Source organism: Priceomyces carsonii (assembly GCF_900007245.1).
Source record: "Priceomyces carsonii strain CBS4050 genome assembly, scaffold: Debaryomyces_carsonii_scaffold_7, whole genome shotgun sequence".
Lineage (NCBI taxonomy): Eukaryota > Fungi > Ascomycota > Pichiomycetes > Serinales > Debaryomycetaceae > Priceomyces > Priceomyces carsonii.
Genome location: NW_026946680.1, coordinates 630,388 through 656,953, shown reverse-complemented (window position 1 = coordinate 656,953; position 26,566 = coordinate 630,388). Strand labels below are relative to the sequence as shown.

Genomic DNA, 26,566 nt, shown 5'->3' with positions numbered 1-26,566 from the left:
AAAAAAAAAAAAAAAAAAAAAGAGGAGAAAAAATAGATTAATATAAAACCAATGATTTAAGCTCTTTACGTGTTTTTGTTGCCCAAAAAGTATATTTGTAAAGTTTTCCTTTGATAGCTTAACTTATATATCTTTTTGCAGGGCTTTATATATATAAATTATTGTATAATGAGCCTAGGTAAGCAGATTGGTGCCATGCTAGGCAAAGTTGAACTAGCTTTTAGGAGCAACAAGCGGTCTGTGGCGTTAGAGAGCAGTCGAGGGCTTTTTGGAGGCGCTAGTAGTTATTTCATGCCTCAAAGAAAGGCGGTGAGGGAAGAACCAGATTTGAATCCATATATTCAGTTTCCTGTTCTTACTAAAGAACAGATGAAGCAGATTAGTAATGACAAATATAAATTTGAAGTTGGCTATAGTTCATTTGCATTCCACAGTGATAGATCTTCTCCATTAGTTCATTCTTTATCGGACTTGACAGATCCTGCGCTGCTCAACTCCTTGTTACCAAGGAGAAGACCTCATGGTTCGCCCTCTGATACATTGTCTATCAAGGCAGGCGATGATGCCATGTTGGTGTCCCCTACAGTTTTGGCTGTAGCAGATGGAGTTTCTGGTTGGGAAGGTAAAGGTGAGAATTGCAGCTCTGGTTTGTGGGCAAGGTCGATGTTGGAGACCTTGAGTAGACTCATGACCGAATACAAGCTCAATCACACACCACACCATTTGAATAAAAGAGATATTGATCAGGTGTTGGATGATTCGTACTTGCATACTTCTCATTTGATGGATGTTCAGAATTTTAGAGGATCTTCAACCTTGATTATGGGAATGTTGAGTGGGGAATATCTCAAGATGATAAGTATTGGTGATTCAAAAATGTATATTATTCGTGATGGCGAAATCATAAAAACAAATGAAGAGCAATTGATATCAAGCTTATGTCCACAGCAAATTGGAACGCAAACTTTGAATGTCTTGCCTTCAGATATAGCATGGGTTGATTCGATCAAATTAGAAGTGGATGATATAATTGTCGTATGTTCTGATGGAATATCAGATAATTTGTACGAATGGGAGATAGTGCATTACATCGATGAATATTTGAGTATCAAAAAGGACAACTTGAAAGCAGTTGCCAACAAATTGTTATTGAAAGCCAAGGAAATCGGCTTCGATGACTACGCCTACACACCCTATAATGAGAGAGTAAATTCTTTGCCGAATAAATATGGGAAAAATGTTAGTACTGGTGGGAAATTAGACGATATGTCCATTTGTGTCGCAAGGGTGGCATCTAATAAAGGTTTTAAATAGGAAATAAAGAGAAGGTATTATGGTTAAATTATAGAGTTAATTACAGTTGTCATTCTGTTTAAAATAATCTTTTGCATTTATTATTGGTTGAAATAGTCGACTATAATACAAAATTTTTAATTCAATATACAATAATTGTCTATCTTATGCTGATGCCATTTCTGAAAAATATTGTCTTAATATTAACGATAACATTTCAGGAAGTTCGTTAATGTTCTTCACAATCACGTAAAACTCAAACGGAAAGCTATCCAAGTATTTGTCAACTTTTAATTTCATTGATCCAGTATCTTCATCAGTAATATATGAAACTTGACTCATGTCCATTATAGACTCATTGGAGTTAATACCATCAATGACGACAAATACTAACATTATTTTCTCTTCTCTAGCTTTTCTCACCAATCTTTGAATGGTTTCATGGTTTTCACAAACACCATCGGATATAATGATCTGCAATTGCCATAAGTCTGAGTTTGTGGTGGCTCTTGCATCTTCAAAAATTCTAAGAGATTTGGCACAAAGTTCCTTCACGTCTGTACGAGCTTGCTGGAAATCAAACCATTGAAATACTCTAGCGCCAGTTTCTTGGTTATTGAACGGCTTATCGAAAGGATGAATAAGTTTAACATCTTCACCGAATCTAACAATCGAAAGTCCCCCACTTTCCAATTGAGTTAATGCTTTGGCAACGAGAGCTATGCTATGAAAAGCTAACTCTGTTGACTTGCTCTCACTCATGGATTTGGAATCATCCACTGCTATCATAACTTGGTACTGTCTTTTCGATGGTTTAGTTCTTCTTAACCAGATCTTATCCTTTCGAAAATCTGAAGCGATATATGGAATAATTCTCTTCATGTTTAATCTCTTACCAGTCTTGAAGTCTCCTCTTAATTTAGTAGCAACAGTAGGCTCCAAGATCAACCTTAATTGTTCACATAATCCCGATGCAAGTTCTTGCGTTGCCATTTCACTTTCCTTCCAAATCTCCCTCGCTGTCTCAATGTCAAGCGGAGGGACATCCGACGTTTCATTGACTTTGAGAGAATCCAAACCAATCTCGTTATCAAGAAACTCATCTTCTAGCTCATCTTCAAATTCATTTTTTAACGTCTCGCTTGCTTCTTCGACTTCATTTTTTACCTCCCCTGCCGCCTTTTCAGAAGATTCCATTTGGGGATTCTTATCTAAATCAGCATCAAGATCATTATCTTTAGATTCATTCATCTCATCGACATCCATATCGTCCTCTTTATCTTCTGGCGCATCTTTCATATCTGGTGCCTCCTCTAGATCATCTTCGATTGCCTTATCATCATCTAAAGCTTGCGTTTGCTCTTTATCCGCTGCACCCATAGCTTGAGTGTCAAAATTTGAATTCTCTCCTTCAACGTGCTGAAATTCATCCGGTCTGGTATTAGCTGATTCATCTATGGTTTCTTCATCTTCAATACGCGCTTCTTTAATTTCTTGATGTCGTTTATGGAACTCTTTTAAAGAGTCACCTAACTGTTTCAAAGATTCTTTGGCGAGATCACGAGCATCATTTTTACTTTCTGAATTAGATTCGTCTTGCTGAACTTCTGTTGAAGCACTCCCAGAAGCACCTATATCATCTTTTTCATCTGCAACCTCACTATCAGCACCTTCGCTTCTACTTCCGCTTTCTTGCTTGACAGCAGATTCCATGTCTATATCATCATTAGCAGCCTCCTCTAATCCTCCTTCGGCACCTTCAAGGGACTCCTCATTTCCATTTTCTGGGTTATCTTCAGTTTTCTCATTCTCATTTATATCATCACCATCTACTGATATATCTTCATCATTCGAAGCTTCGTCGCCTTTTTCATTTTCAGCGTCACTTGGAGCTTCATCCTTCAAATCATCGTGATCAATTTCCTCTTCATTAGATTCATCTGGAGAATCGCCTCCTTCCAGGTCATTCTCAACTTTATCCTCGAAATTGTCTTGTTCTTTGTTGTCCAAAGACTCTTCTTCTTCTTCTATCACTTCTTCGGCGTCTAATTCATCGTTTAGGTCGTCTTTTCCATCTTCCGACCCATCTGCATCGTCTTCACCGTCATCATCTTCGTCAAGATTCATATCCTCTGGCAAGTTAAGGGCCTCAGATTGCTCAACATTCTCTTCAAGTTGTTCATTTTCTTCTGCTCTAACTTCATCATCTTGTTCTCCTACGTCTTGTTCGTCTGCATCTTTATCTTCCTCTTCCTGATCCGGTACGTCATCTTTTTCAATAGCGTTTTCATCTTTTTGTTCCTCTTTATTTGCTTGATCACTATTTTGTTCCGTGTCCTCATTTGCTTCCATTTCTTCATCCTTGTTCATTTGATCCATCTTTTGGTCAGTTTCTTTTTCTTTACTATCATCTTGTGCTTCTTCATCCCACATCTTTTCATCTATAGCATTAGGATCTAAATCGTCGATATCATCTACTTCTTCATCCAACTCTTCATCTTCGTCATTCTCTTTATCTTCATCATTCTCTTCTTGGTCAGATGCATCTTCTAAGTCGCCATTTACTTGACCTGATGCATCGGCAGCCTCCTTTTCGTCATCATCTTTAGAATCATCCTGGTTTTCATTATTATGCTCTAAATCATCATCAGAGATGTCTTCATCCATATCGTTAGATTTATTTGTAGCACCTTCGCCGTCACCTAGACCCTCGCCTTCTTGTAAATTGTTGTCTTCTTTCGATTCAGAAGGTTTTTCTGGAGAACAAAGACCCTTTGAAGCCAAGGTATATAATACATTTGACAAAATATAGGTGGCCCTTGACGTTTTTGCGTAGTTTTCGCGGGCCCTTTCAAATATGACACGAACAAGTTTAAGGTAGTGTTGCAAGAGTGGTAAAGTAAATGCTGCCATGGCTGTTGTCAATTCGGATGTTTCGTTATCATGTTCAATATTAAATATAATTTCAAAGAACTTCTCTAACAGTCCGGTAATTTGGCGATAGTTGCAAATTTTTATCATACTGAAAAGCCTCTGTTGTGACGAAACTAGCCAATTATCATCCTCCTCACTTATTGATTCACTTCTAATTTCAGTCACTCTTTGAACTGCTAAGATCGTCAAGTTTGATATTTGCCTCAATGATTTCTCAGCACTTTTGACTGCCTCAAAATCACATTCCTGTTTCATTGCTATAGACTCTGGCGAATCATTTCTAACAGCATTCGTTAACCATCCAAGAATGATGTTAGCTACAAATGCAAGTGACTGGTTTTGTTCCCTCCATTCTGTTAAAGTAGAGGTTACTTCATCAACATAAAATCTGAATTCCTTAATATATTCGACAGCTTCTTGAGAATAGGGCTTAAAGAAGAGCTTCTTGCCTTTCAAATCAAGTTCGTTCAACTTTCGCCTCATGCTATCAAACGACTCTAAGTTTGCGGAAATTCCAAAATTGCTGAGCGAATCAAAAATTCTGAGTGTATAATCAAATAGTTGTGGTAACCAAAATATAGCACTTTCGATATGCTTCATATTTATTTTAGCAGATTCAATCTTAGAGCAGGCGTTTAACTTAGCCAGGGAGTTACTTAAATCTGAGACTTCCAGAAAAGTGTTAAATAGCATCAGTAATTTTTCAACACCGTTAGATAGCTCAAATAGCTTTCCACGAGTTGTAATCAACGAGAAAAGAACATTTTCTACTGCAGCAAGTCCCTTCTCGGCATCTCCTTGCGGAGCATCTTCTGCAACCTTGTTTACTGAAGCTCTCAATCTCGGAAGTAAATCTAAGAGTCTAAAGTAGTACAGATCGCAACCCTTGAGGGAAGTGCCATCAAAAGACTTGCTATTGCTTAATATAAGATTTACCGTCGTTTGAACTTTATGAATCTTGGGGTTAATATTAGTTTTGAGACCCATACGACGAAGCTCTTTTAAGGTATTGCTGATCAATTTCAATTTTTGAGTCTTGAGGGCAGATACTTGCCTCTTGTTTTCCTTCGTAAGCTCCTTGGGTGTTTCATCTCGAAGACGTTCCATGTCAAAGAGTAAATCCTTTGCAAACCCATATAGGTCAGGGTTTTTCTCTGCAACAAGTTGATTAATGTAATTTTCCATATTTTTCTCAACGATAGTAATGTTTTGGAGTCTCTTAGGTCTAGATGACCATGTGTCTATTCTTTGACAAATATCTGAGATCCTTTCATCCAAGTTGATTCTAGGTAATGAAGGTAATGGGGTCAAGGAATCAGAACACTTCACATCAGGTGAGATTCCTTGCTCGATTAGTGGGCCCACTGGAGAAGCCAAAAGCGATCTATACTTCCTAACAATTTTGTAAAGATTATTATGAGACCTTCTAGAGCTTTGCTTAAGAGCATCAATGTTAACATCTTTCCAGCTAGCTAGTAAGATAACCTCGGAAACGTCTTTTTCTAGTCCCTTTTTAACTTTCACAATATTTTCCTTCACAAGAGGAAGAAATTGGCTATAAAAGGTTACAACATTGGCAAGAGAATCACTTGTAGTGTTATTCGATGAAATCATAAAAACATGATTTCCAAATGCCTTGAGTAAATTTAAGCGATGTTCAAATTCCCCAAACTTTGCATCGCTCATGAATAGATTCAATGCAGATATTAGCTTGATGGTATCTTTCTCGTACTCTTCGGTTTCGGACAATTCTGGAATTATAATCGTTTCAAACAAATGGAACCACCATTTTCCAATGTCTTTCTCTACAGCTGCATCTTCATATTCAAAGAGAGCTCGCCAAGTTGATAATTCTAATTTTCTCCAAGACACAATTAAATGTGTCAATCTGTCAAAGTAAGACTTAAGAGAAACGCTTTTAGATGCATACTTTTCCCATTCTGCAATAAACGTGTAAATTTGTTCAATCTTCTGTAATAATCTGGCAATGGGAGTATTCGCCGGTAGCATTAAATACTCATCTGCTGACTTTGCTATGTTTTGAAGGGTAGAATGTTCCGGCCATTCGTCAAGTAAGGCACATGTTCGTTCGTAAAGTGAGCTAACTATTGATATGGCATTCTTTGACTCAACAGTGGAGTTATCATAGTAAAAGTTTAACTTGGTTGCATTCGTAGAGAATTCCTCCTTCGTTGAACCAAACTTCATAATCAATGCAGCGAAGTAAGACGACTTGATAGTCTCAGAAGGACCCTTTCCAACATAGGGTGCGATTAAAACAGATAAATCAGATCCTTCCTGAACTAAGCTTTCAATTTTAGTAGCTTTATCAAATAAGAAAGCATCAATGTATATTCTAGCGATTCTTTGATAGACATCTTCAAAATTAGAATCTTTAGACTTTGATTCTATGCTGATTCCCATGACGTCCTCATAATCCGGGAATAATGATCTGAAATCTTCTTCCGCTGATTTTTCGGTATATTTGTAAAGCAGGTTGCTCTGAGTAAGAGCTTCGTCAGCTTTCAACTTACGTAAAGTCCACCTGTAGTAGAGCAACTGGAAAGCTTGCTTCAAAACAGAGTCCAATTTCACTCGACTCTCGCTAGTGTGGCCGAAATACAACTGGATATAGTATATCATCACAAGCTCGGGTACAGTAGAGTCCAAGTCTAACAGCTTGACCAATTCCCTAACTTCATCGAACCCTTCTGATATAAATGATTCACTTGTCATAGCAACTGCATCAGTGGGTGCCAAGGCTGTAAATGTTCCACGACCTAAATCTGGATCAGTCATAGTGACCAACTCCAAACCAAGCTTTAGGCCGAGAACGTAGCCCTTCAATATGTCATTTAGATCCGAAAACAAAATATAGTTTGCAGACAACCTATGAAGGAACTGCATCGAATTTCTTTGAAATGTTTCTACGATCTTGAAACTAGATTGATTAAGGTTTTCAGCAGAATCTAATAAAGATCTGATGGGGCGGACATCAACTGAAGATTCCATGAAAGCGTTCCATTCTTCGAAAAGTGGTTCGACAGGTGCATCTCCTCTAAATACTCTTGGTTTCAGAGGTTTCTCTGAATCATTCAAGGATGGTAAAAAGTTTTCAAGTAAAATATTATTATCACCTCTGTCTACGACTCTGACGGATTTCCATGCTTCAACAAGTTCTCTTGACGACTCCTGCTGCTTTGAAAATACTTCATAAACCACATGTTCCTTGATCGCAGGATCAAATGCTGAGCTCGGAACAAATAACTGAATGGCCCCGCATGAGAATATGACCCATGCCTTTCCTAATGCACGGATTGAGTTTCCCTTCAATGCAAGATGTAAAGCTGGGATCATAAACTCTTCGCAAACTTTTATAAATTGGTCATTTTCGGAGCTTTGAATTAGTTTCAAAAGATGCTCAGGAGATACTTTGAGATCTTCCACACGTATTGTTGATAAGTTGCTAATTTCTTCTTGAAAGCTGTCCGGAAACGTAGAACGATGAGCTGAAAGCAACTCAAGAAACCAGTTTACTAATAAATTAGTAAATATGACCTTCTGGTCGTTCAAAACAGCTTTAGAATCACTAATCAGGTACTTGGCTAAAAGATCAAGATCATCTATATTCTGTTGTAAATATTTTCCTGGTCCGCTCGGTATTAAATGTAATTTCTGGATAGTAGAGGAAATTAATTCCGTTGAAAAAAGCCCAGAGACTGATGATTCATAATTGTCTACCAGATGTTCCCATAAATTATCAAGGATTGTTGGGTAAGGAGCGAATATTTTCTTATTTTTTAGCCTTGTTAAGCTCATGGTGTGCCTGTCTGTTAAAACTGCTAATTTAGATAATTTTTCTGAGTCTAGCTCAAACTTAGAAATCATCGATGTCTCCATAAAATTACAGAGCAAAGCAAATTCTTTCTTGAGAATATTTTGGCGAACACATAGAAACGATCCTGATATTCTCTTTAGTCTATCTATACCATCACTCAAACTATTGAAGAATGTATTGAATTCCTGGGTTGTAACTTCACCAGATATGATGCCATTGTAGTATTGACAGATCAAGTTTCTCAAGTCAAGAATTTCATTACTTACCTCGTGAAATTGCAAACTCACGACCTTATCAAGCTCTCCTGCCAAGTTTATCAACATGATACAGTTATCCCATGATCTTTGAGACTGTGGGTATTGAGATCTGAAAGTTTCCCATATAATACCCATCGAATTTCCAGTGGATAATAATAATTCTTTCCCAAAGGATTCAAGATCAGCTAAATAAGATGTAGTTAATTTACCCTGGACTTGGTGCTCTGCCCAATCAGTCATTAGATCTTTAAATACTCTAATCTTAGGTTCACTACTACTATTTGATGTTTTCAATAAGCATACCAAAAGTATCTGTAAATCATGTAATGACTTAAAGATACCATGTCTTTTGAAAGGTTGTTCATGAAAATACTGTTCGAAAAATTTAACAACGAATTCACTGGCACATTTGATTAGTTTGTACACGTCAAACCTGGGAGGTCTCTTAATGTTCCTTCCTAAATTAACGGCCGCTGATCTCTCTGTGTATGACAATTCATTAAGTTTCCCAGTAACAGCCCTTTCTTCCAAACGCAAAATTTTATTCGATGTATTTTGAATTCTTTCGAGATTCTCAATAGCGTAAGTTGGCTCAGAAGATTTTAAAGGTGAGCCATCCAGAATCAAAGTAATAGCCAACGGATTAATAAGAGGATGGATAGATTGGAACTGGTCGTAGCCAGTGCAAACCTTTTCAAGCGAAAGCTCGTCGTAAATCTGAACAAAATACGAGAGAATATCTAATTTGATCATTAATTGGAGCTTGCTCGAAATACTGGAGAAACAATATTTTGACTTATCATCAAATTCATTTGATGAAGTGAACACATCATTCCAGTTCTCGAGTTCTCTTAACGTAACAAATGAAGAGATACTCAAAAGGGCGCTAGTAAGCTTCTCCATATTCTTAACGTTTTTGTATCTATATTGCTCAATTGAGTCGTTGAAAACAGCAAATTGTCTCACAAGTGAGTTATTCAGTGCAATAAATGCTGTCATTGGCTTCTCACAGCTGTTCGCACCATTTCCATAAAGACCGAGAAGTTTATGGTCCCAAAAGGTTGCTCTTTCATCAGTTTTGTCGATATATATTTCAACGGCTCTGTTACGCATTGCTCTTGAAAGCTCGCCATATTTAGGGTCCGCAGTCAAGAATAATCTGAAATTGGGATGAGGCTTAATCACTCTAGGCAGACCATCTTCAGAACTGCATTCATTAATAGTGAGAACGCCATCAGTCTCCAATAAGGAATTCAATCTATCAAGAACTGATGGGTTACATAAATTAGCGTTGTCCAAAATCAACCAATTACCTTTTTCAACCGCTTGGACAAGAAGACCGTCAAACCATTCGAAGCGAACACTACTTTGTTTTTGAAGCTTTTTGCCTATAAAAGCACTAGATTCGAGTAATCCTTTAAACTCTGAAATCTGATAAAGACGCGATTCTATGAAGTCCTGAAATTCTTTGAAATTTGATAAGTTAATTTCGTGTGAGTCAATAAACGTAAACACCTCTAAGACAGTGGCGAGTGGCTCTATGTCAGCAGCATTAACACTTCCTAGTTTCTCTAGCATCCAATAAGACATTTGTTCGCGAGCTTTCGAAATAAATCCTCCAACGGCCTTAAAAAGATCTACTTGTTCATATCCACCAAGAATATCCATCGAATCCACGTCATTGTTCATCGCAAATTCATCCACCTGAGCACCTACTACGTTTGCTAAGTACCTTATCAATTGCGTTTTCCCCGAATTCGAGGGACCTGTAATAAGCAAGGGTAATTTATGATTTACACATCTTATTGCAGATTCCAATATTTGATAGTTGCATTGCAAAGGCAAGATATTGGTCCCACTTAGGTGATGCTGAACAACTTTTCTCTTCATTATTGCGTTTCCAGCTTGAACAAATTCACTTCCGAGGTTAAAATAGGTATCTTTCGGGTTCCTTTTTCCAAAAACTGATTCAAATAAATCATTTACTTTCTTTCTGTCATCTGAAGTTCTGAATCTTTGGCTTGCAATAAGGCTTAGGAACTCACTAGGATCAACTGGACTTTGACAGAACGAAGAATTTAATAACTCTAACCAACGCAATGTATCACGTAAATTGAACTCCCAGGGTCCCCCGGATGATCCCCAATTTCTCTCAATTACAACCTCACTTTCTAATTTGGATATGAAAGATATTATTTTAGTTCGAACCTCATCATTGATCTTCGGATATAAATGTTGAGAAATTAGGTCCAAATCATTAGATTTCAATACATCTACGTAGACCACCGTGAAACGGTTAATGAAGGACTTTGGAAGCCCTTTCCTTCCTCCTCCTTGGTATTGTGGATTCTGGGCCGCGAATACTTTAAATTCAGGATGCCGATAGAAGGACCTATCTAACTCTGGTATGTAAGCTTGTCCTCTGTGGTCTAAACAAGCATTAAGTCCTTCTAAAACTGACTGAGAAGCTAAATTCATTTCATCTAATAGAACCCATTCTCCCTTTTGCATTGCCCTCAAAAATGGTGCATCACGCCAAACAAACTCGCCTGTCTTTCCACCTTCAGAAGGTGCATCTGATCCAAAAAGATCAACCAAATCAGTTTGCTCTGATAAATTTATTCTAACCAACGGGTTACCACTCAATTTTCCCAAAGCTGAGATTAAACTAGTCTTTCCTACACCAGGACTGCCTTCCAACAAGATAGGCTTAGAGACTTGCATAGCTCTAATGACTCGCATTGCATTCTTAGCAGTCGTTGGTGCCTCTAAATTGAAAGATTCACTTACTAAAGAAGCTCTACGTGCAATTGAAAAGGCTCCACATGTAAGCTTGACATCATCAAGGCGCACCTCAACATTTTGATCAAAAAATGGAAATAAATCTTTCCCCATAGTTTCTGAAAGTCTTGAAATACATTCTCGTTTATTTTCATTCAATCGTGTTTCATTTTCTGCCAAAAATGCAGTATTATTAGTTCCTAAAGCATCGACAAACACCATACAAGCTCCTTGGAGAAAAGCTTCCTCTGCACTCATATGATTTAACATAATATTAATGAAATCGATCCAAGCCAAGATGTCTCGAAGAGATATAACTCCACTATCAGCTTTACCTCCTCCAAATCTATTTCCAAACCACTCTGAGAATGAGACTATGGAATCACATAACGAAGGCGAATCAGAATCCAATTTGGAGCTAACTATTTGTCTAACGTCGTCGAAATCATCCATCGAAGGTACCCAGATCTCCGTGAACCTATTCCTCAATGCAGCAGAAAGTTCTTTCTTACCATAGTCACCTCCAGGGTTCATTGTAGCGAAGAACTCAAAGCCTTTATTTGCCACTATGAAAGAATCATCCAGACCCTTTTCAGCTAACAATAAGCTTCTTTCAGGCTCCAATACGGAATTAAATCTCTCCAACACCGAATCATCTGCTAAAGATATTTCGTCAAGGAGAAAAAAGTTTCCTTTCTTCATAGCTTGCGTCAAGGGACCGTCGTTCCATTCAAACAATGCGGAGCAACGCTTCCTATCAAAATCTATTTCATCACGAAGACTTTGGTCGGCTTCTGAAATTTTTTCCAAGGAATCGTACCGTTTTATCAATTCGTCCAATCTTACTTCATTCAAAGGGAGTTCGATGCCTTCATCACTTAACACCTTGATTAAGTTGTTAAGAAGTCTACCCTGTACCTCATATCTATTACGCACTGGTCTCTGAGCACCTAAAATATCACTAGTCTCGGTATTTTGATGCGCATTAACCACTGAAAGATCTTTTCCAAGTCTTTTTGCTAGCACTTGACAAACAGTCGTTTTACCACATCCAGTTTCTCCTACTAATAAAATAGGCTCATTATATTTGATACTGGTAGAAACAAGAACCGCGAGACGGCGCATAGCCCTTGTCCAAATTATTGATGATTCGTTAAAAAGAGATTTGTCCTCCAACTTCTCGTAGTATGCTTCCATATCCAACTTAACTCTCATCACTTTCTCGATGATGTCTTTAACGATACCCTTCTCATTGACTTTCCTTACTCTTTCCGCAAGTAGCATATATCCATTTGCCGCTAACTCTTCGTAGCCTATAGCTTCTCTAAAAGCCCATCTAAATAAATCTCTCAAGGTTGCAAAAGAGTTTCTTTGTTCGAATAATCTAGTGGATTGTCTTTGGACTGACAATTCGTGGTAAACCTCAACGATCTTCTTTGCATATGACGGTGCAATCTTGCATCGTTCCCTCAAAATAATTTCTAGTTCATCTTGGGGAATATCATCGAAATGTAACTCTAAAAATCTATTACGGAAAGCTCTTGAAAGTATCTTTCTTCCACCATAGATCCCAGGTGGATTCTGAGTTGCAAATAGCATAAAGTCGGGATGCGGATGGACAACTTCCTGTGTTTCGGGAATGAATAATTCTCTATTATCATCAAGTAAACGGTTCAATGCTTCCAAAACATCTGTCGGGGCCAAGTTTAATTCGTCTAGAACGATCCAATGTCCTTCCCTCAAGGCCCTTACTAATATACCCTCCTTAAAAACTAACTTACCTGTGGAATCAGAAATATAAGTTCCGAGATATTCTTGTAAATCTGTATGCTCATGGTTATTGATACGAACAAACTTGTGACCAGTAATGTTAGCCAAGTAGTTAATCATCGATGTCTTACCAGCAGAAGTTGGTCCTTGGATCAAAACTGGGAACCTCCTTCCAGCAATTGCTCTAACCAAATTTAGCAAGTTTTTCTCAACAAACGGAGTAATAATGTAATGGTCTTGGGGTATTAATTCAATAGGACCTTGTTTTAACCAGTAATGTCTAAACTGAACGTAATGCTCAGTATTAGATTTTGGAGCAGGTGGACATTGGTTCATCACTGATTTTGAATTCTTTAATTTGCCAATAGTATATTTTACAATTACTGGACGAAGAATTTGCTCAGACTTCAAGTCCAAGAGTGTTAAGAACGACATGCAAAATCCTTCGTATAATGCTCTCCTGATACCATACACCTGAGCTATATCGCACACATAGATCAAGGTTCTAGTCAAAGTTCTAATACTGAAATGTGGAGTCTGATTTGCTCCATCCACGATACTTTTTGAATTTGCTAACTCTTTAGCCTCCATGTATAGCTCTGCAATATCTTGACCAACCCATTCATCTGTCAAGGCAAATCGGTGGATATATCGGTCAATAATTGCGAGTAAGTCTTGTATATCTCTATCTGGAGAATGAACGTAAATTTCACTGAATCTGGAACGAATACTGGATGGAAGATCGCGCTTACCGATATCTGTTGATGGATTCATACATCCAAATATTCTAAATTCTGGATGACACTTAATAGACTCGATATCACCTCTTTCACTAAGTAAAATCGATCTTTCATCAATCGAATCCGACAATAAGTCAGCAATGCTCTCCAACGTGTCAGAAGATGCCAAATTGATTTCATCCAACAAAAGCCAATCACCATTTTTGACAGCTTTTACGAGCGACCCTTCTACAAAATTGAAGACAAACGAGTTATCAAGTAATGAGGAGTGAAGCTCGAAATCATCTGCACTCTTCTCAAATTCTGCCCACTTTTGCATAAGGAGGGATTTTTCTTCTGATCTCAACTTACGCTTCTTTCGAGGACCCTCAGAGTCATCTACATTGGAGACGTTGTCTTTTAAAACATCTTTTGCCATTTCTAAAGCTGCCTTCCATAGCTTGACAACATTCTTCCACTGGCTCTTATTAAAGCATTTAGATAAACTTTGAGAGAACCTCTCATTTCTCTTTTTCGAAAATGTTGCAATGAACAAAGTCTCAAAAGTTTCCTGAAGAGGTAATGCAGCAGTTCTAGTACTAACAGGCTTGTAACCTCCTAATAAATCTCCCGACTCCGTTTGTTGAGATACGTTTATTACGGTAAGCTTTTTATTCATCGTTTTTGCAAGTTGTTGAACTACAGTTGTCTTACCTGTACCTGTTTCACCGACAAGTAGCACTGGCTCTGCCATTAACACAGAAACTCCGAGCTGTTCCATTAATTTGAGTGAATGCTTTGTTTTTGCAAAAGAGGTATTACTACCCGTCACTTTTTTGTTGAATAGTTTATCCGAAATTGACTTCTGTAAGGATGCCCGACCAACTATAAACCTGTCACCATCATTTAACATTTGAGGAACGTGCAGGTTCATGAAGTATTTAACCTGAGAGTGAGGTATCTCTAATGATGCACCGATTGCTTGTATAACCGGTTCTAACGCTTTATATTCAGTAATAGAGCTTCCAAAGCAATCCACAGCCTCTGCAAAAATATTCTGAAATATATATGATTCAAACAACGGAGTCTCTATAGTGACACCTTCTCTCTCGAGCATCTGGTTGCAGCGAGAACAAAGCTTAATTACATCTCTGAAAGATATTATACGAGGATGCGATCCCTTATTTAAGGATATAAATGAGGACAGGGAGTATATCTTCACAATGGAATTGTAGCATTTGATAAAGGGATCTATGAGCCTTGAAAGTAATGGAAACTTTGTCGTAAGAATGTTCTTCAAGTCTCTGTCGTCTGGCTCTTCGAGCTCTATAAGCTTCCATAACCTCACACCTATCATGTCTGGAATATGTTGCACAGAATCAGAAGAGGTTCTGATAGTAGCAATGATTTGAAAACCATTCTTAGCCCTGATTGTGTCCCCGCGGGAAGGTATCACAAGTTCTCTCTTCTCTAATAGAGTCAACAAAACAGACAATACTTCCGTAGGAGCCCTATCAATATCCTCTACCAATACCCATTTTCCTTCTTTTGCTGCCGTTGTAAGAACGCCTGCTCTCCACTCAAAGGTGCCAGGTTTCTCACCTGAGGCGTAGGTTCCTAACAATAGCTTAGCATCTGTTTGCTCCCCCAAGTGAATCTTCACGATACGGTCTTTGTAAGACATAAATTTTGCTAACTGATTTATTAAAAATGTCTTGCCCGATCCAGGCTTTCCATGCAATAAAATTGGTGAGTTATGTTGAATACATTTTGCAAGTTTTCTCAAAGCAGTCACTGCTTTCTCTGTAGCGATGAAATCATCGGCTGTGGTCTGCTGGAGTGACTTTCCAATCACATCAGGTATTAGTATCCCGAATACACATATAACCATGGGGTTGAGGTCCTCTGGTTCAATTATCATATTAAATTTTGAGTCAACTTGTGCAGTATTCTTGTTGTCAAATAACTTAGTAAAATTGGATAACCTTTTTGCTTCAAGAACTTCTAAGGTCCCATAATCAACACCCTTATCCGTTTCGTAAGATGATACTAAAGTATCTTTTGAGGATAGATAATTTTGACTCATCTTTATCCGGGAAGTTTCCGAAGCACCTAGATATACTGATAAGATTTGGATTGCAAGATACTTCGAGACGCCATAGGTACTCTCCTTCATTTCGAGAATGCCATAGAGAACACGTGTATCAACATATTTGGAAAAAGTAAGATGATTGTGGTTGACCAATCTATAAAATGCCAATAAAATGTGCTCTAATTCAATATGTGATATGATTCCTTTCGATTCCGACAATGATCTTAACTTTTCAAAAAAGTTGATTTTTGTAACATAGAACTCTGTTAAACTGATACACTCATCGCAACAACCTATTAATCTGGATAAAGCGAGTAAAATGATTGAACCTGGGATAACATTGTTCCATTCCTCATCGGTATAGTTTCTTCTATATTGTTCCTCAAATTCCTTTGGAAAGCTTATCCACCTTGCAACAATATCAAGTATTATATCTCTGTATGCAAATGCAACAACAGGTGTAGTCGTAGGATGTAATCCATATAGCGCTAATCTGTTTAGATTCTCTTTGACAGTTAAAGAAGTATCAATCACAAATTGTGCAACGGGTAATTTTTGAGGAAATGTGGTCTTATATAATTCCATAAGATTATCACATTCCCTCAAGTTGATGCATATACTGTTCTTCATCTTTCCTGCTTCTCAATATTCACCTTAATGAATATATTAGCTGGTGATGTTTAAAACTGTAATAAAAATAAGAGTGTGTATTTGAAAAAAATCGATGCTCTTCTCATGATGAGAATTTTTATTTTTTTTCAAAATCTATTGATCCATTATAAGAGTGATCGAAAGACAAATTGGGGATACAAATCTGGATTAAGCTATTCGAATATAATATAGAAGAGCTGTTCTTTCAGTATAGTCGTAGTATCGTAGTATATATAGTTGAGATTATTCTTGAAATGATACTTGTGTTCTAGTTCCTGAGAGCTTTGTCTATACTTTCCTGCAGATGTAGGTCTGGAGATCGGAATCTGATACTTATCCTAAATATACTCTCCTAACATGGCGAAAATGTGGATTTTTGTTCGTAGCACTATAAGCTGTAGTCAGTTTCAGAGGTTTGAAAGAACTTTTGACGGAATAAGGATCTTTTTCAGGGCATATGATGTTCTTGTGCACAAAGTTGTACTGAGACAGAACTGATATTTAGACCTTATCGCTAGTCTTAATTCAAGTTAAAGAGTTAGATACTTCTGTAGAGTCTAATCGGGGAGTGATATACTAAGATCCATCTGAATAAAATGACATTGGTAATTTTTTTTTAGTTATTGCAAAAAGGTACAGAAATATGTGTTATATAAGGGTCATAATGATAACAAAATAATGGTCAGATAAATGACTGAATCCACAAAGAGTTAATTGTCATACTTTTTGTGTCTTTGGTCAGTTGTCGCAAATAGTCATTCAATGGATGCAAAATCATGAACATAGCATAAAATCTGCTAAATAAAGATTGTGTCTGTGGCAGCTTAACATATTTGCGGCCATTATATAAGTACGTGCTCTTTCCACTCGAAACAAGCTAAGAAACTTTCAAGACTATAAGCGAATGCCCACTATGCTTGCTAAAAGCTTTATTTCAATTATTCTTTCTACTACACTTTTTGCTGGATCAACGGCCGTTTTGGCTGCGAATGATTATAGCGACAACCTGGTCGCTGACAACGGTATGTTTTTTTTATTTGACCTGGGTACCAAATCAATACTAACGCTTTAAAAACAGATTATCTTAAGTCACTGGAGATGTCATATAGGCCCATTTTGCAACGTGCTAACAGAAGATATGGACACTCAAATTTTCACCTTGGAACCAAAACTGAAAATCTACCCTCAAAAACTTTTAAAGGTAAACAGAACAATGAAGCGAAGGAAGAGAAGAAGTTAAGTAAGCCCGATGAGAAGAAAAAGGATGAAAAAGAGAAGAAAAATGACGATAAAGAAAAGAAAAATGACGAAAAAGAGAAGAAGAACGACAAAGAAGGTTCAGATGAAAAAACCGATGTCAAGCCGACCTTTTCTCTTGACTCTATTCCCTCTCATTGCAAGAAGGATACATTTGAATTCAAAACACAAGGGGACGTTTCCTCTATTAATGGGTGCGAAATAATTGTTGGTGACGTCAAAGTGACTGATTACAAGGAACCATTTTTGATTTTGGAAGACACTAAGTACATTTTAGGAAACTTTATCGTCACTAATTCTCCCGAGTTGATTAGAATCGAGGCACCAAATGCTATTTCGATTTCTAAAAACTTTGAGTTGAAAAGACTCACATCCTTATCATTGGTGTCATTCCCTGCCTTAAAATCAACAAAAAAACTTGATTGGCAAGTCTTGCCCATTTTGAGCAGTGTGGAATTTGGGGATGATATTAAAGATCTTGAAAGTATTACAGTATCTGACACTTCATTGACAGGGTTTTCTGGATTCTCATCTGACACATTAGAGATTTTGGACATCAATAACAATAGATTTCTCGATAGCATCAATTCTAGCGTTGCAAGGATAACAAGTAAATTACACATTGCAGCCAATGCTGATGATGTCACTGTATCGCTTCCACTGCTAAGGGTGGCCAACAATATGAGCATCCATGATGTTCAACAAATTGATTTTGGTGGATTAGAGGAGATCGATAATTCAGTCAGCTTCATCAATAATCATTTCGGCCTGTTGAAGCTTCCAAAACTTAAATCAATTGGAGGAACATTGAGTATCCTGAAAAATGATAAAGTGAATGAAATAGAACTTCCTACAGTTAGTACTATTGGAGGAGGATTGATGATTGTGAACAATAATAAAATTGACAAAATAAATTTCCTCCCGAAGTTGAGCACGATTGGTGGTGCAATAGAGTTAGTAGGAAGCATTAAGGAGACCACAATGAAACAATTAAAGTTAGTCAAGGGAAGTGCCAAAATTAAATCGACGGACAAAACTTTTGATTGTACGAAGTGGTCAAGAAGTGAAATTAGTGCTGTCATTAGAGGAGGCAAGATCGAATGTACTAATGCTAACAATGAAAAAATCGTGGCAAATACACCAACCGATGGTGGTTCAATTGACGATATAGACGATTATGAATCAACCAACTCTGACCTGCAATATGACGTTAAGTACCGTTCCCATGCCTCAAGTTTTATTTCTAAAATCAAAATCGATTACGTCGTTTTTATTTTCTTATCATTAATTTCGTTAACATAAACGCTATTTAGGATTTGTATAAGTTCTCATCAATTATCATATCTTTGATTTCAGGTATTACATCATTAATCCAATCACTTTTACCGTCTCTTATATTCTTCCTAATGGAAGATGAACTAATTAAACTCACACCTTGATCTGCATGTTCAGGAAAAACTATACTATCAGACCAGTGGGCTGGTATATGCAGAAATTTACCTTGGTTAATGTCATCAAGGTAAGTCGATTGATCCTTTAAGGAAAAGGAAGTAACGTTTCTTGTGAGGCAAAATAAGTCAGCCGAGTTCATGAAATCTTCCAAAGAAGTCGTCAATTTGTCTGGTAAATAGTATTTAGGATCTAAAATTCGTACCAAGGTATCAAATCCCACCAAGAAAGTCAATTTAATGGTTGAAACTTTATATTCTTTTCTTAAATAATCCAATATTGCAATTGATTTATCAACAAATCTCGCATGCTTCGTTAAAGCAATCCCAATTTTAAGACCCAAGCTTTTCTGCAAATAGTTAGCCATATGGAACATCATTTCGAGTCTTTTATCAAATGGTTCTGGCTGAGGGTTAACCTTATCCGCATTCTTGACAGAAAGTAAGAGCAAGACTGATTTTTCCTTTTCAAGATCTCCAATGCTTTGAAAATGTCTCATTGCCTCTTTTATTAGAGCATAATGTCCCAAATGAGGAGGATTGAAAGACGAATCTAACACACAAATACCACTTGTTTTTGACTCCACGAAGCTAGCTGATGATCTGTAAATGATATCGATATCACGAGGTGACTTTAGAAAGTCAGCTAATGCCTTATGGAAATTGAGCCTTCGAGACATTATAATTGATGTAATAAAGTAATATACGGGACAAGGATTTAAACTAAACGTATGATTAAATAGGGCCCGTGCTTAGGAACCAAGTACGAGGTTGCTGATGATGTATATGCACACCAAATACAAACTGCAAACTGTATTTTGTTAGTCATCACCATACAGTACAGAACAACTTATAAATACCATTTTAATCTATTATACAAGTATATAATTAAAACCTATAAACTCATTCCATAAATTACATAAATTCATACCCTATTGTAATCGATTAGAATTGAAACCCCATTAAAAAGGAAATAAGATGGGAAAAGTTGAGACTTTTTCAACTTCATTTACTCTTAATATTTTTTTTTTTGTAGACCAGTAGATGAGAATGTTGCGTCAAAGAAAAAAAACCTATTTCAAAAACAATCTACCCTCTTCTAATTCCTCAATAGTTGATTCAACGATTTCGTCATCATCATCATCTTCAACTAATTCAATGGTGGCATATTTGATCATGTCCCAACGCTTCCAAAATGATGTGACTTCGTTAAAATCATCTGAATCAACTAAATCCTGCAAGAAGTATTTGGCTTTTGTCAAACGATCCTTGAGTGCTTGTAACTGATGCGAAGATTCGTCTTTAGAATCGATGGATGCTTTTCCTGACGATACCGCACCTTTGGACGTCGATGTAGTCGTTTTTCCATCAGCTAAACCAAAATCTGAGTCGTAGTCCGTAAAGTCAGTCGAATTGTCAAAGTAATCGTCATCATCAGTCACAACCGAAACAGGTGTATCATATCCGTATACTTCATCTTCAACAGATGTGGTCGCATTGCAATATCTAGCCCAAGCCTCGTCAATTGCTCCGACCAAATATTCAAAGCAACGAGACCTCGATTCCCTGTCCAGGTCAGACACTATCTTCTTGGCTCCAGCACAGCTAGTAGCCTCTGAGATAGGTAAAAACTTCGAGCCTTGACAGCTCGATAATTTGCAGTCAATATTTTCATTAGTTTCATTAACTCCTGCAGAAGATTCGTCATCGCTATACTTCGATACCGCGCGCGATAACTCTGAATTCAATGAAAACGAAACTCTAGACGACGCTCTTCTTTTAGCCCTCGCTTGTTCAGCTCTGTAGCATGACTGTTCGTCTTCTGAATCTTCGCTCTCCGATGATGAATACAACGCAGGATTCACAGAATAGATCATTCTGCGCTTGGAGCAGGAAGCTCCATTGTCAAACTCACAGCTTCTCTTGCTGTTGTTCAACACACGTGAGCATAATGCCATTTTGTGAAAATGCAGATGTGTGGACGTGAATATGGTGTAGTGGGTTTTATCCCGTTAAAAAAGACTAGGCCTTTGTGTAACTTTAGCGCGCAAAAACCTCTTTTTCTTTTTTGCTTTGCTGTCTCTTTCTGTTGCCTTGACCAATCAGCGTCCAGAATTCAACCTTTTAAACCAGCAGAACTCTAAATGCTCTTCGATTATTTCCAGTCTTGAGGTGACTGTAAAACTTCGTCTAATGAGTTGAAGTGTCTCTTTGGATCTTCAGCTACCGCTATGTATCGTTTCCCAAGTGTACGGTCTAATTTAGCGCCACCACTATACTGAGAAGACAACCAAGTAGGGGGATGGAAATAAAAGAGGAGGCGAATTAAAAAATCCTGACCACTTTTCTTTAAGCAGAATGTAAGAGTGATGTAGTGAAAAATCCGGAAATTGGATTAATTTATTGTGCGCGGTCATCTGGTGTCGACATTGTCCGGGATACCGTATGCACATTACTATAGGGGCATGGGCAGGGTAACACTACAAATATATATTACCCGCCCTAAAATAGGAGTTGTAGAACATTGTGGAAGACTGTATTAACAGGAGCGCAATTTGAAACATACAAATCAGGGGTCCATTTGGTCAAGAAATTGCTTGGCCGCCAGAAATAGTGAGGTCTCCTGAACGCTAGAGTTATTGCTGGCTGCAGCGCTGGACTGCGAACTTTCACTATCGCTAGAGGAGGGTGCAAAATACTGAGCGTAGTTGGGATTGCTGTAATATTTCGGGGTCGTTTCAGGCGCAAATTTAAGCAACATGTAATCAACTAGAGGGTTGTTGAAGTTAGAACGGATGAAAGACTTAGTATCCGCGGCAACTTGGTAGTACATAACATCGAGACCTGCTCTTTCACCAGCTGCTGGCAGTGTATCATGATGCAGCTTCTTTTCGACTTTTTGTAATAACCAAAGTGTATAAGATAAGAACTTATTGAGATTGCGTTCGTTAATGATGAACATTTCGTTATTCAATGCCTTCATGTAGACATAATGCATTGTCGGGACAGCAAGTTTCAAGAAAACAAACAACAACTTTACCATCAAGATCATAATAGCCTCAATCTTATTTGAAGCATGTTCATTGCGAGATTGGTAATTTTCAGGATCACCTATCTCCTTCACGAGAGCAGCATAGAGCGACTTTTTCGTAGGAGCATCAAGAGAAGCCAAAAAAGATTCTACGTGAGTTGTAGAACCATCCAAAAGGCTGGGACAATCAACATCTTCAAAATGTCGTATTTCTGGACTCCGTTTTCCCTTAGCGAACGACCACAATTTATTTTTCATCTTAATTAATGGAATTTTTATACTCTCTTCGTACCTTTCTACCTCATTGAATCGCTGTTGTTTCAAGTAAGCATCAAAGTTATTGTTGATGAGTTCGTTAAACTTATTATTCTGTTCATTCAAGTACTGTCTTACTCTTACATCCTTAAAGTCTACCTGTGAATCAAAGTCCTTATTCCCCGAATGATCTCCATCAACACTTGCTGAAGTGACCAAAGTGCTCTCATCTTCCTCCTCTGCATTATGGAGCCGCATTCTCAAAATTCTACTGTGTATCTTGTCCCTGGCATCCTCAAACGATTCCGCTTTCTCTTCTTTCTCGACCTTTGAACTATCTAGAGCCTCCCATATAAATCCTGGGATCGAGCTTGAATATGGGAGCTTCCGAGCTATAGAACTTACTAAATCCCTAACTACCATGTCATTTGCTGAATATCCTCTATAGAATTGGATGAGAATGATAGAAATATTTAAAGGCTGAATTTTCATATTTGGTCACATGAGCAACTATTTTGGTTTGCATCCTAAAACGGTCCCAACCTGGAACGATTGCTTAGGGTCTCATTCATTTAAATATATATAGTGATTCTATTGCTGTTAAAGGTAAACGTTTAAAGATTTCAAAAATAGCTTTTATTCCTTCACACTTGGGTTTGGAAAAATAAACATTTGCAAGGGAAGTATTATTTAGTGGAATAAAGTTGCAAGGATGTCGTCTGCCGTTATCAAATTTGTGACAAATAGGCTCTTGAAAGATAACCAGTGGAATAGATTGGGGATGGAAGATCCATATTACGAGCATGTATTAGTGGCTCAAGGGGACCATCCCAAATACAGAAAGGTTCAAAGAAGAATTCCAGATGGTTTATGCTCGAAGGATTTAGACGTCTTATCTAAATTTCGAAAAAGAGCGTATAGGTACGACATGTGGTTCAGTTTTGCCGGTGTAAAATTTGGCTGGGCCAATATAATTGGCCTCGTTCCTATTCTCGGGCAGTTGGTGAATATTTATTGGTCCATAACGTTGTTGCAATTAGCAAGGACTCTCGACGAGGGTTTACCTCTCGACATACAACTTATTTTCATAATTAACGTTTTGATTGACTTCTTACTAGGTTTAATCCCAATTGTTGGGGACTTAATTGTTCTTGGATACAAAGCGAACCTGAGGAATTACTTAGTCTTGGAAAAGCATTTGGAAAGGGTTGGCCAGAAAAATCTAGGTCTCATTGAAGCAGATGAAGTCAGACCAGGCTTCATCAATGAAAAGGTGCAACCTTTGATGGAGAAGAAAGTGTTACCAGCTGCAGCAAAGACTGGTGAAAGTATCAAGGAATTCATTGCGAACCACGCACATTCTAGTGCGACTAAGTCACAAGGATCTGGCTCAGATAGTGAAAAGGACACGAGCTTCGCTTCATCAGCAAGCACTGGAGCGACCTCATTTACGACGTCATCGTCGCTCATGGACGGCTCCAAACCTACACCATTACAGAGATAAAGATACTCTTTGTAGTTACGTATTATTTTTAATTTTATTCATGTCATTTATTGCATAAACCTGTACTGAGACTCATCTCATAGTGAAAGACATCTTCAGCCTCTATTATTATATTTTGCAGTGACTTAGATGATCTACAGTACAATATACAGGAAAGATTTGATGAAATACTCACTGGATGTTATAGCTCTCTGCAGACTACAATACAGACAAATACTTTGTTGCGATTGCAAGTAGAGGCACACAAGATCCAAGGGTTGTTAGAAAGACTGCTGTATCCGCAGCCAACTTACGTTTCTTTAATTGGGAAATTTTAATAGCCAAATATATCATTTGAAACTAAAATATTAGATCAAGATGACTGATGACTCGTTCACCAGCAGCCCTCAAGAGGAAAACGATTCGTTCGAAACAGAAACCACGGCTGTAGCAAAGAGTGAAATAATTGAAAATACTGCGTCGACTAGCTCCAACTCAGAGGCTTTTGAATTGAAAGAGTTGACAAAAAATGAGGATGAAGAAACGTATTCTATCAAGTCTACAGAGGCTGTATTAGAAACTGACAAGGACGACCTCAATGGTGTCTCTGGAAACAATAAAGGAGATGTAACTGAACAACAGCTTAATCCCGATTTGGCGAGTTTTATGGCAGCGTGTCAAGAAGGTAACTTGATTATAGTACAAGAATTGATCTCTTCGAAAAGAGTTTTAGCAGATAACACATTCAGTGACGGCATAACTGGTCTTCATTGGGCAGCAATTAATAATCGGTTGAGTATCGTAAAGTATTTGAATGAAAATGAATATTCGCAAGCGGATTCGAATGCATTAGGTGGCGATTTAAAGGCAACGCCATTGCATTGGGCTTGTCGCAATGGGTTAGTATACATTGTGGACTATTTGATCACGAATGCCGATGCAGATCCCACAATAAGAGACTCACAGTCTTATAATGCTCTTCATTTGGCAGTTCATAGTTCGAACATTACATTAGTCATCTACATTCTATTTACATGCTGCGACGCTCATTCCAATAAAGCGATATATGTTGACGAACCTGACGATTTCAATAGAACTAGCTTGCATTGGGCAGCTTATCAGGGTGACATTTATTCGGTAAATGCATTATTAAGGTTTGGTGCAGACGTCAGCAAGGTTGATAATTCTTTATTCCTCCCTCTTCATTGGGCATTTATGAGAGGATACAAAGCTGTTCTCAAGGCCCTAGTAGAAGCTGGGTCTGACATCTTAGCCAAAAATGATCAGGGAAAGGATTCATTCGAAGTCGCTAAAGATATGAACTGTTACGATACCTGGACAAAAGTTTTGTACGAATGTCGGAGGAGTCCAAAAAATAACTGGGCAGTGAAGCGCCCATTCCTTGATCCAAAAATGGGAAAATTAATTACTTTTTTCACACCGTATGTTACGTTACCTATTTGTTTCTCTGTGTGCTCACTTGGAAAAGGTTTTTTCATACCTAAGTTATTCTTCGCTTTCATAATTTTCTTTGGTTCAATCAGCGTATTAGGGAAATTTATTATTCCTACTTACTTGATTGAAAACAAGGCAATACCAAAATCACCATTATTGGCAGGTGTGTTTTCGGGAACTGCTTTTTGGGCTGTAATAGTTTGGCTTTATGCCATATTGCCCAATTTGTTCATTAAGCATTTCTTTGCGAATTTGATATTAGGTGGACTTATTGCTTCATTTACTTGGTCATTTATTAAAACCATGTTCATCAATCCTGGCTATGTCCCCACTCCGTCAGATAATGCTATTATATACCAAAAGATTAAGGATTTAATGGGCGTAGGAAAATTTGACACAGATCACTTCTGTGTGAATACTTTTAATCGTAAACCTTTAAGATCAAAATACTCCAAAGCATCCAACAAATTGGTGGCTAGATTTGATCATATGTGTCCGTGGGTATACAATGAAATTGGAGTGAGGAATCACAAGTTGTTTGTGACGTTCGTTTATTCCTTGAGTCTTGCCATTTTATTTTTTACTTACTTATCCATGAAGTTATTCGATCAACTAGCCGATGCATACGATAGTGATAATGAGGAAGTTGAATGCACTTTTTTATCTGATGAGCTCTGCTATGCATACAGAAACAACTCGTTTCATTTCAATGTGATGGCATGGTGTCTCTTGCAGTACGTCTGGATATTTTTTTTATCTGTAGTCCAGACATTTCAAATATTGAAGGGGGTTACCTCTTGGGAGTTTATCAATTTGAATGACTTTATGCATCAAAAGAACCACAATCATTCTACGCTACCGAGAGATTTTCCTTTGAACCAGCCAGAGACACCTTCGTCTAGTTTGAGCCAACGGTCAGAAATAGTAACTTGTTGCAGGTTGCTAGGCATAGATCAATTTATATTGACTATGAAGCTTTCCATAGCTTCTTTGTTTAACAAAAGCTCGGCAACCTCAAACTCATACCAGTCGTTAAACAGCTTAACAATTCCGACGGACTATGGATGGAAACAGAACTGGTTGGATTTTTGGTTTTTGGGTGATATTCGTTTACGAAATGTTTTTCTTCTTCCAATTGAAGGTGAAAATAACCTAAATGGAAAGGTCGTAGACTATTACAGACTTTACGAGTATCCTCCGAGAGCTGCCTCAGAACTTGTATAGATCCAACAACTATATTCGACTTGTATCTCTTATTCTACAATATTTATATCTCGTCACGATTATCATTTCATTTAATAA

General features: G+C 37.7%; 8 protein-coding genes across 8 annotated transcripts; 4 read left to right on the top strand and 4 right to left on the bottom strand.

Annotated features, from left to right (window-relative positions):
• Positions 1-168: 168 nt before the first annotated feature.
• PTC8 (Ptc8p) lies at positions 169-1,314 on the top strand (the record flags this gene model as incomplete). Its single annotated transcript, XM_062956277.1, has 1 exon — positions 169-1,314. One exon carries the CDS (start codon positions 169-171, stop codon positions 1,312-1,314), a length of 1,146 nt encoding a protein of 381 aa, XP_062812796.1.
• A 144-nt stretch (positions 1,315-1,458) lies between these two features.
• On the bottom strand, positions 1,459-16,314 carry MDN1 (AAA family ATPase midasin; the record flags this gene model as incomplete). Its single annotated transcript, XM_062956275.1, has 1 exon — positions 1,459-16,314. One exon carries the CDS (start codon positions 16,312-16,314, stop codon positions 1,459-1,461), a length of 14,856 nt encoding a protein of 4,951 aa, XP_062812795.1.
• Positions 16,315-17,433: 1,119 nt separating this feature from the next.
• Positions 17,434-18,894, top strand: PRCAT00006147001 (uncharacterized protein; the record flags this gene model as incomplete). The annotated part of the gene is made up of 1 exon (XM_062956274.1): positions 17,434-18,894. The coding sequence occupies one exon, from the start codon at positions 17,434-17,436 to the stop codon at positions 18,892-18,894; it is 1,461 nt and encodes a 486-aa protein (XP_062812794.1).
• Positions 18,895-18,901: 7 nt separating this feature from the next.
• Positions 18,902-19,720, bottom strand: PRCAT00006146001 (nicotinamide-nucleotide adenylyltransferase; the record flags this gene model as incomplete). Its single annotated transcript, XM_062956273.1, has 1 exon — positions 18,902-19,720. One exon carries the CDS (start codon positions 19,718-19,720, stop codon positions 18,902-18,904), a length of 819 nt encoding a protein of 272 aa, XP_062812793.1.
• A 393-nt stretch (positions 19,721-20,113) lies between these two features.
• Positions 20,114-20,998, bottom strand: PRCAT00006145001 (uncharacterized protein; the record flags this gene model as incomplete). Its single annotated transcript, XM_062956272.1, has 1 exon — positions 20,114-20,998. One exon carries the CDS (start codon positions 20,996-20,998, stop codon positions 20,114-20,116), a length of 885 nt encoding a protein of 294 aa, XP_062812792.1.
• Positions 20,999-21,609: 611 nt separating this feature from the next.
• On the bottom strand, positions 21,610-22,749 carry PRCAT00006144001 (uncharacterized protein; the record flags this gene model as incomplete). Its single annotated transcript, XM_062956271.1, has 1 exon — positions 21,610-22,749. The coding sequence occupies one exon, from the start codon at positions 22,747-22,749 to the stop codon at positions 21,610-21,612; it is 1,140 nt and encodes a 379-aa protein (XP_062812791.1).
• Positions 22,750-23,038: 289 nt separating this feature from the next.
• On the top strand, positions 23,039-23,830 carry PRCAT00006143001 (DUF4112 domain-containing protein; the record flags this gene model as incomplete). The annotated part of the gene is made up of 1 exon (XM_062956270.1): positions 23,039-23,830. One exon carries the CDS (start codon positions 23,039-23,041, stop codon positions 23,828-23,830), a length of 792 nt encoding a protein of 263 aa, XP_062812790.1.
• Positions 23,831-24,187: 357 nt separating this feature from the next.
• Positions 24,188-26,488, top strand: AKR1 (palmitoyltransferase; the record flags this gene model as incomplete). The annotated part of the gene is made up of 1 exon (XM_062956269.1): positions 24,188-26,488. The coding sequence occupies one exon, from the start codon at positions 24,188-24,190 to the stop codon at positions 26,486-26,488; it is 2,301 nt and encodes a 766-aa protein (XP_062812789.1).
• Between the last annotated feature and the right edge of the window lie 78 nt (positions 26,489-26,566).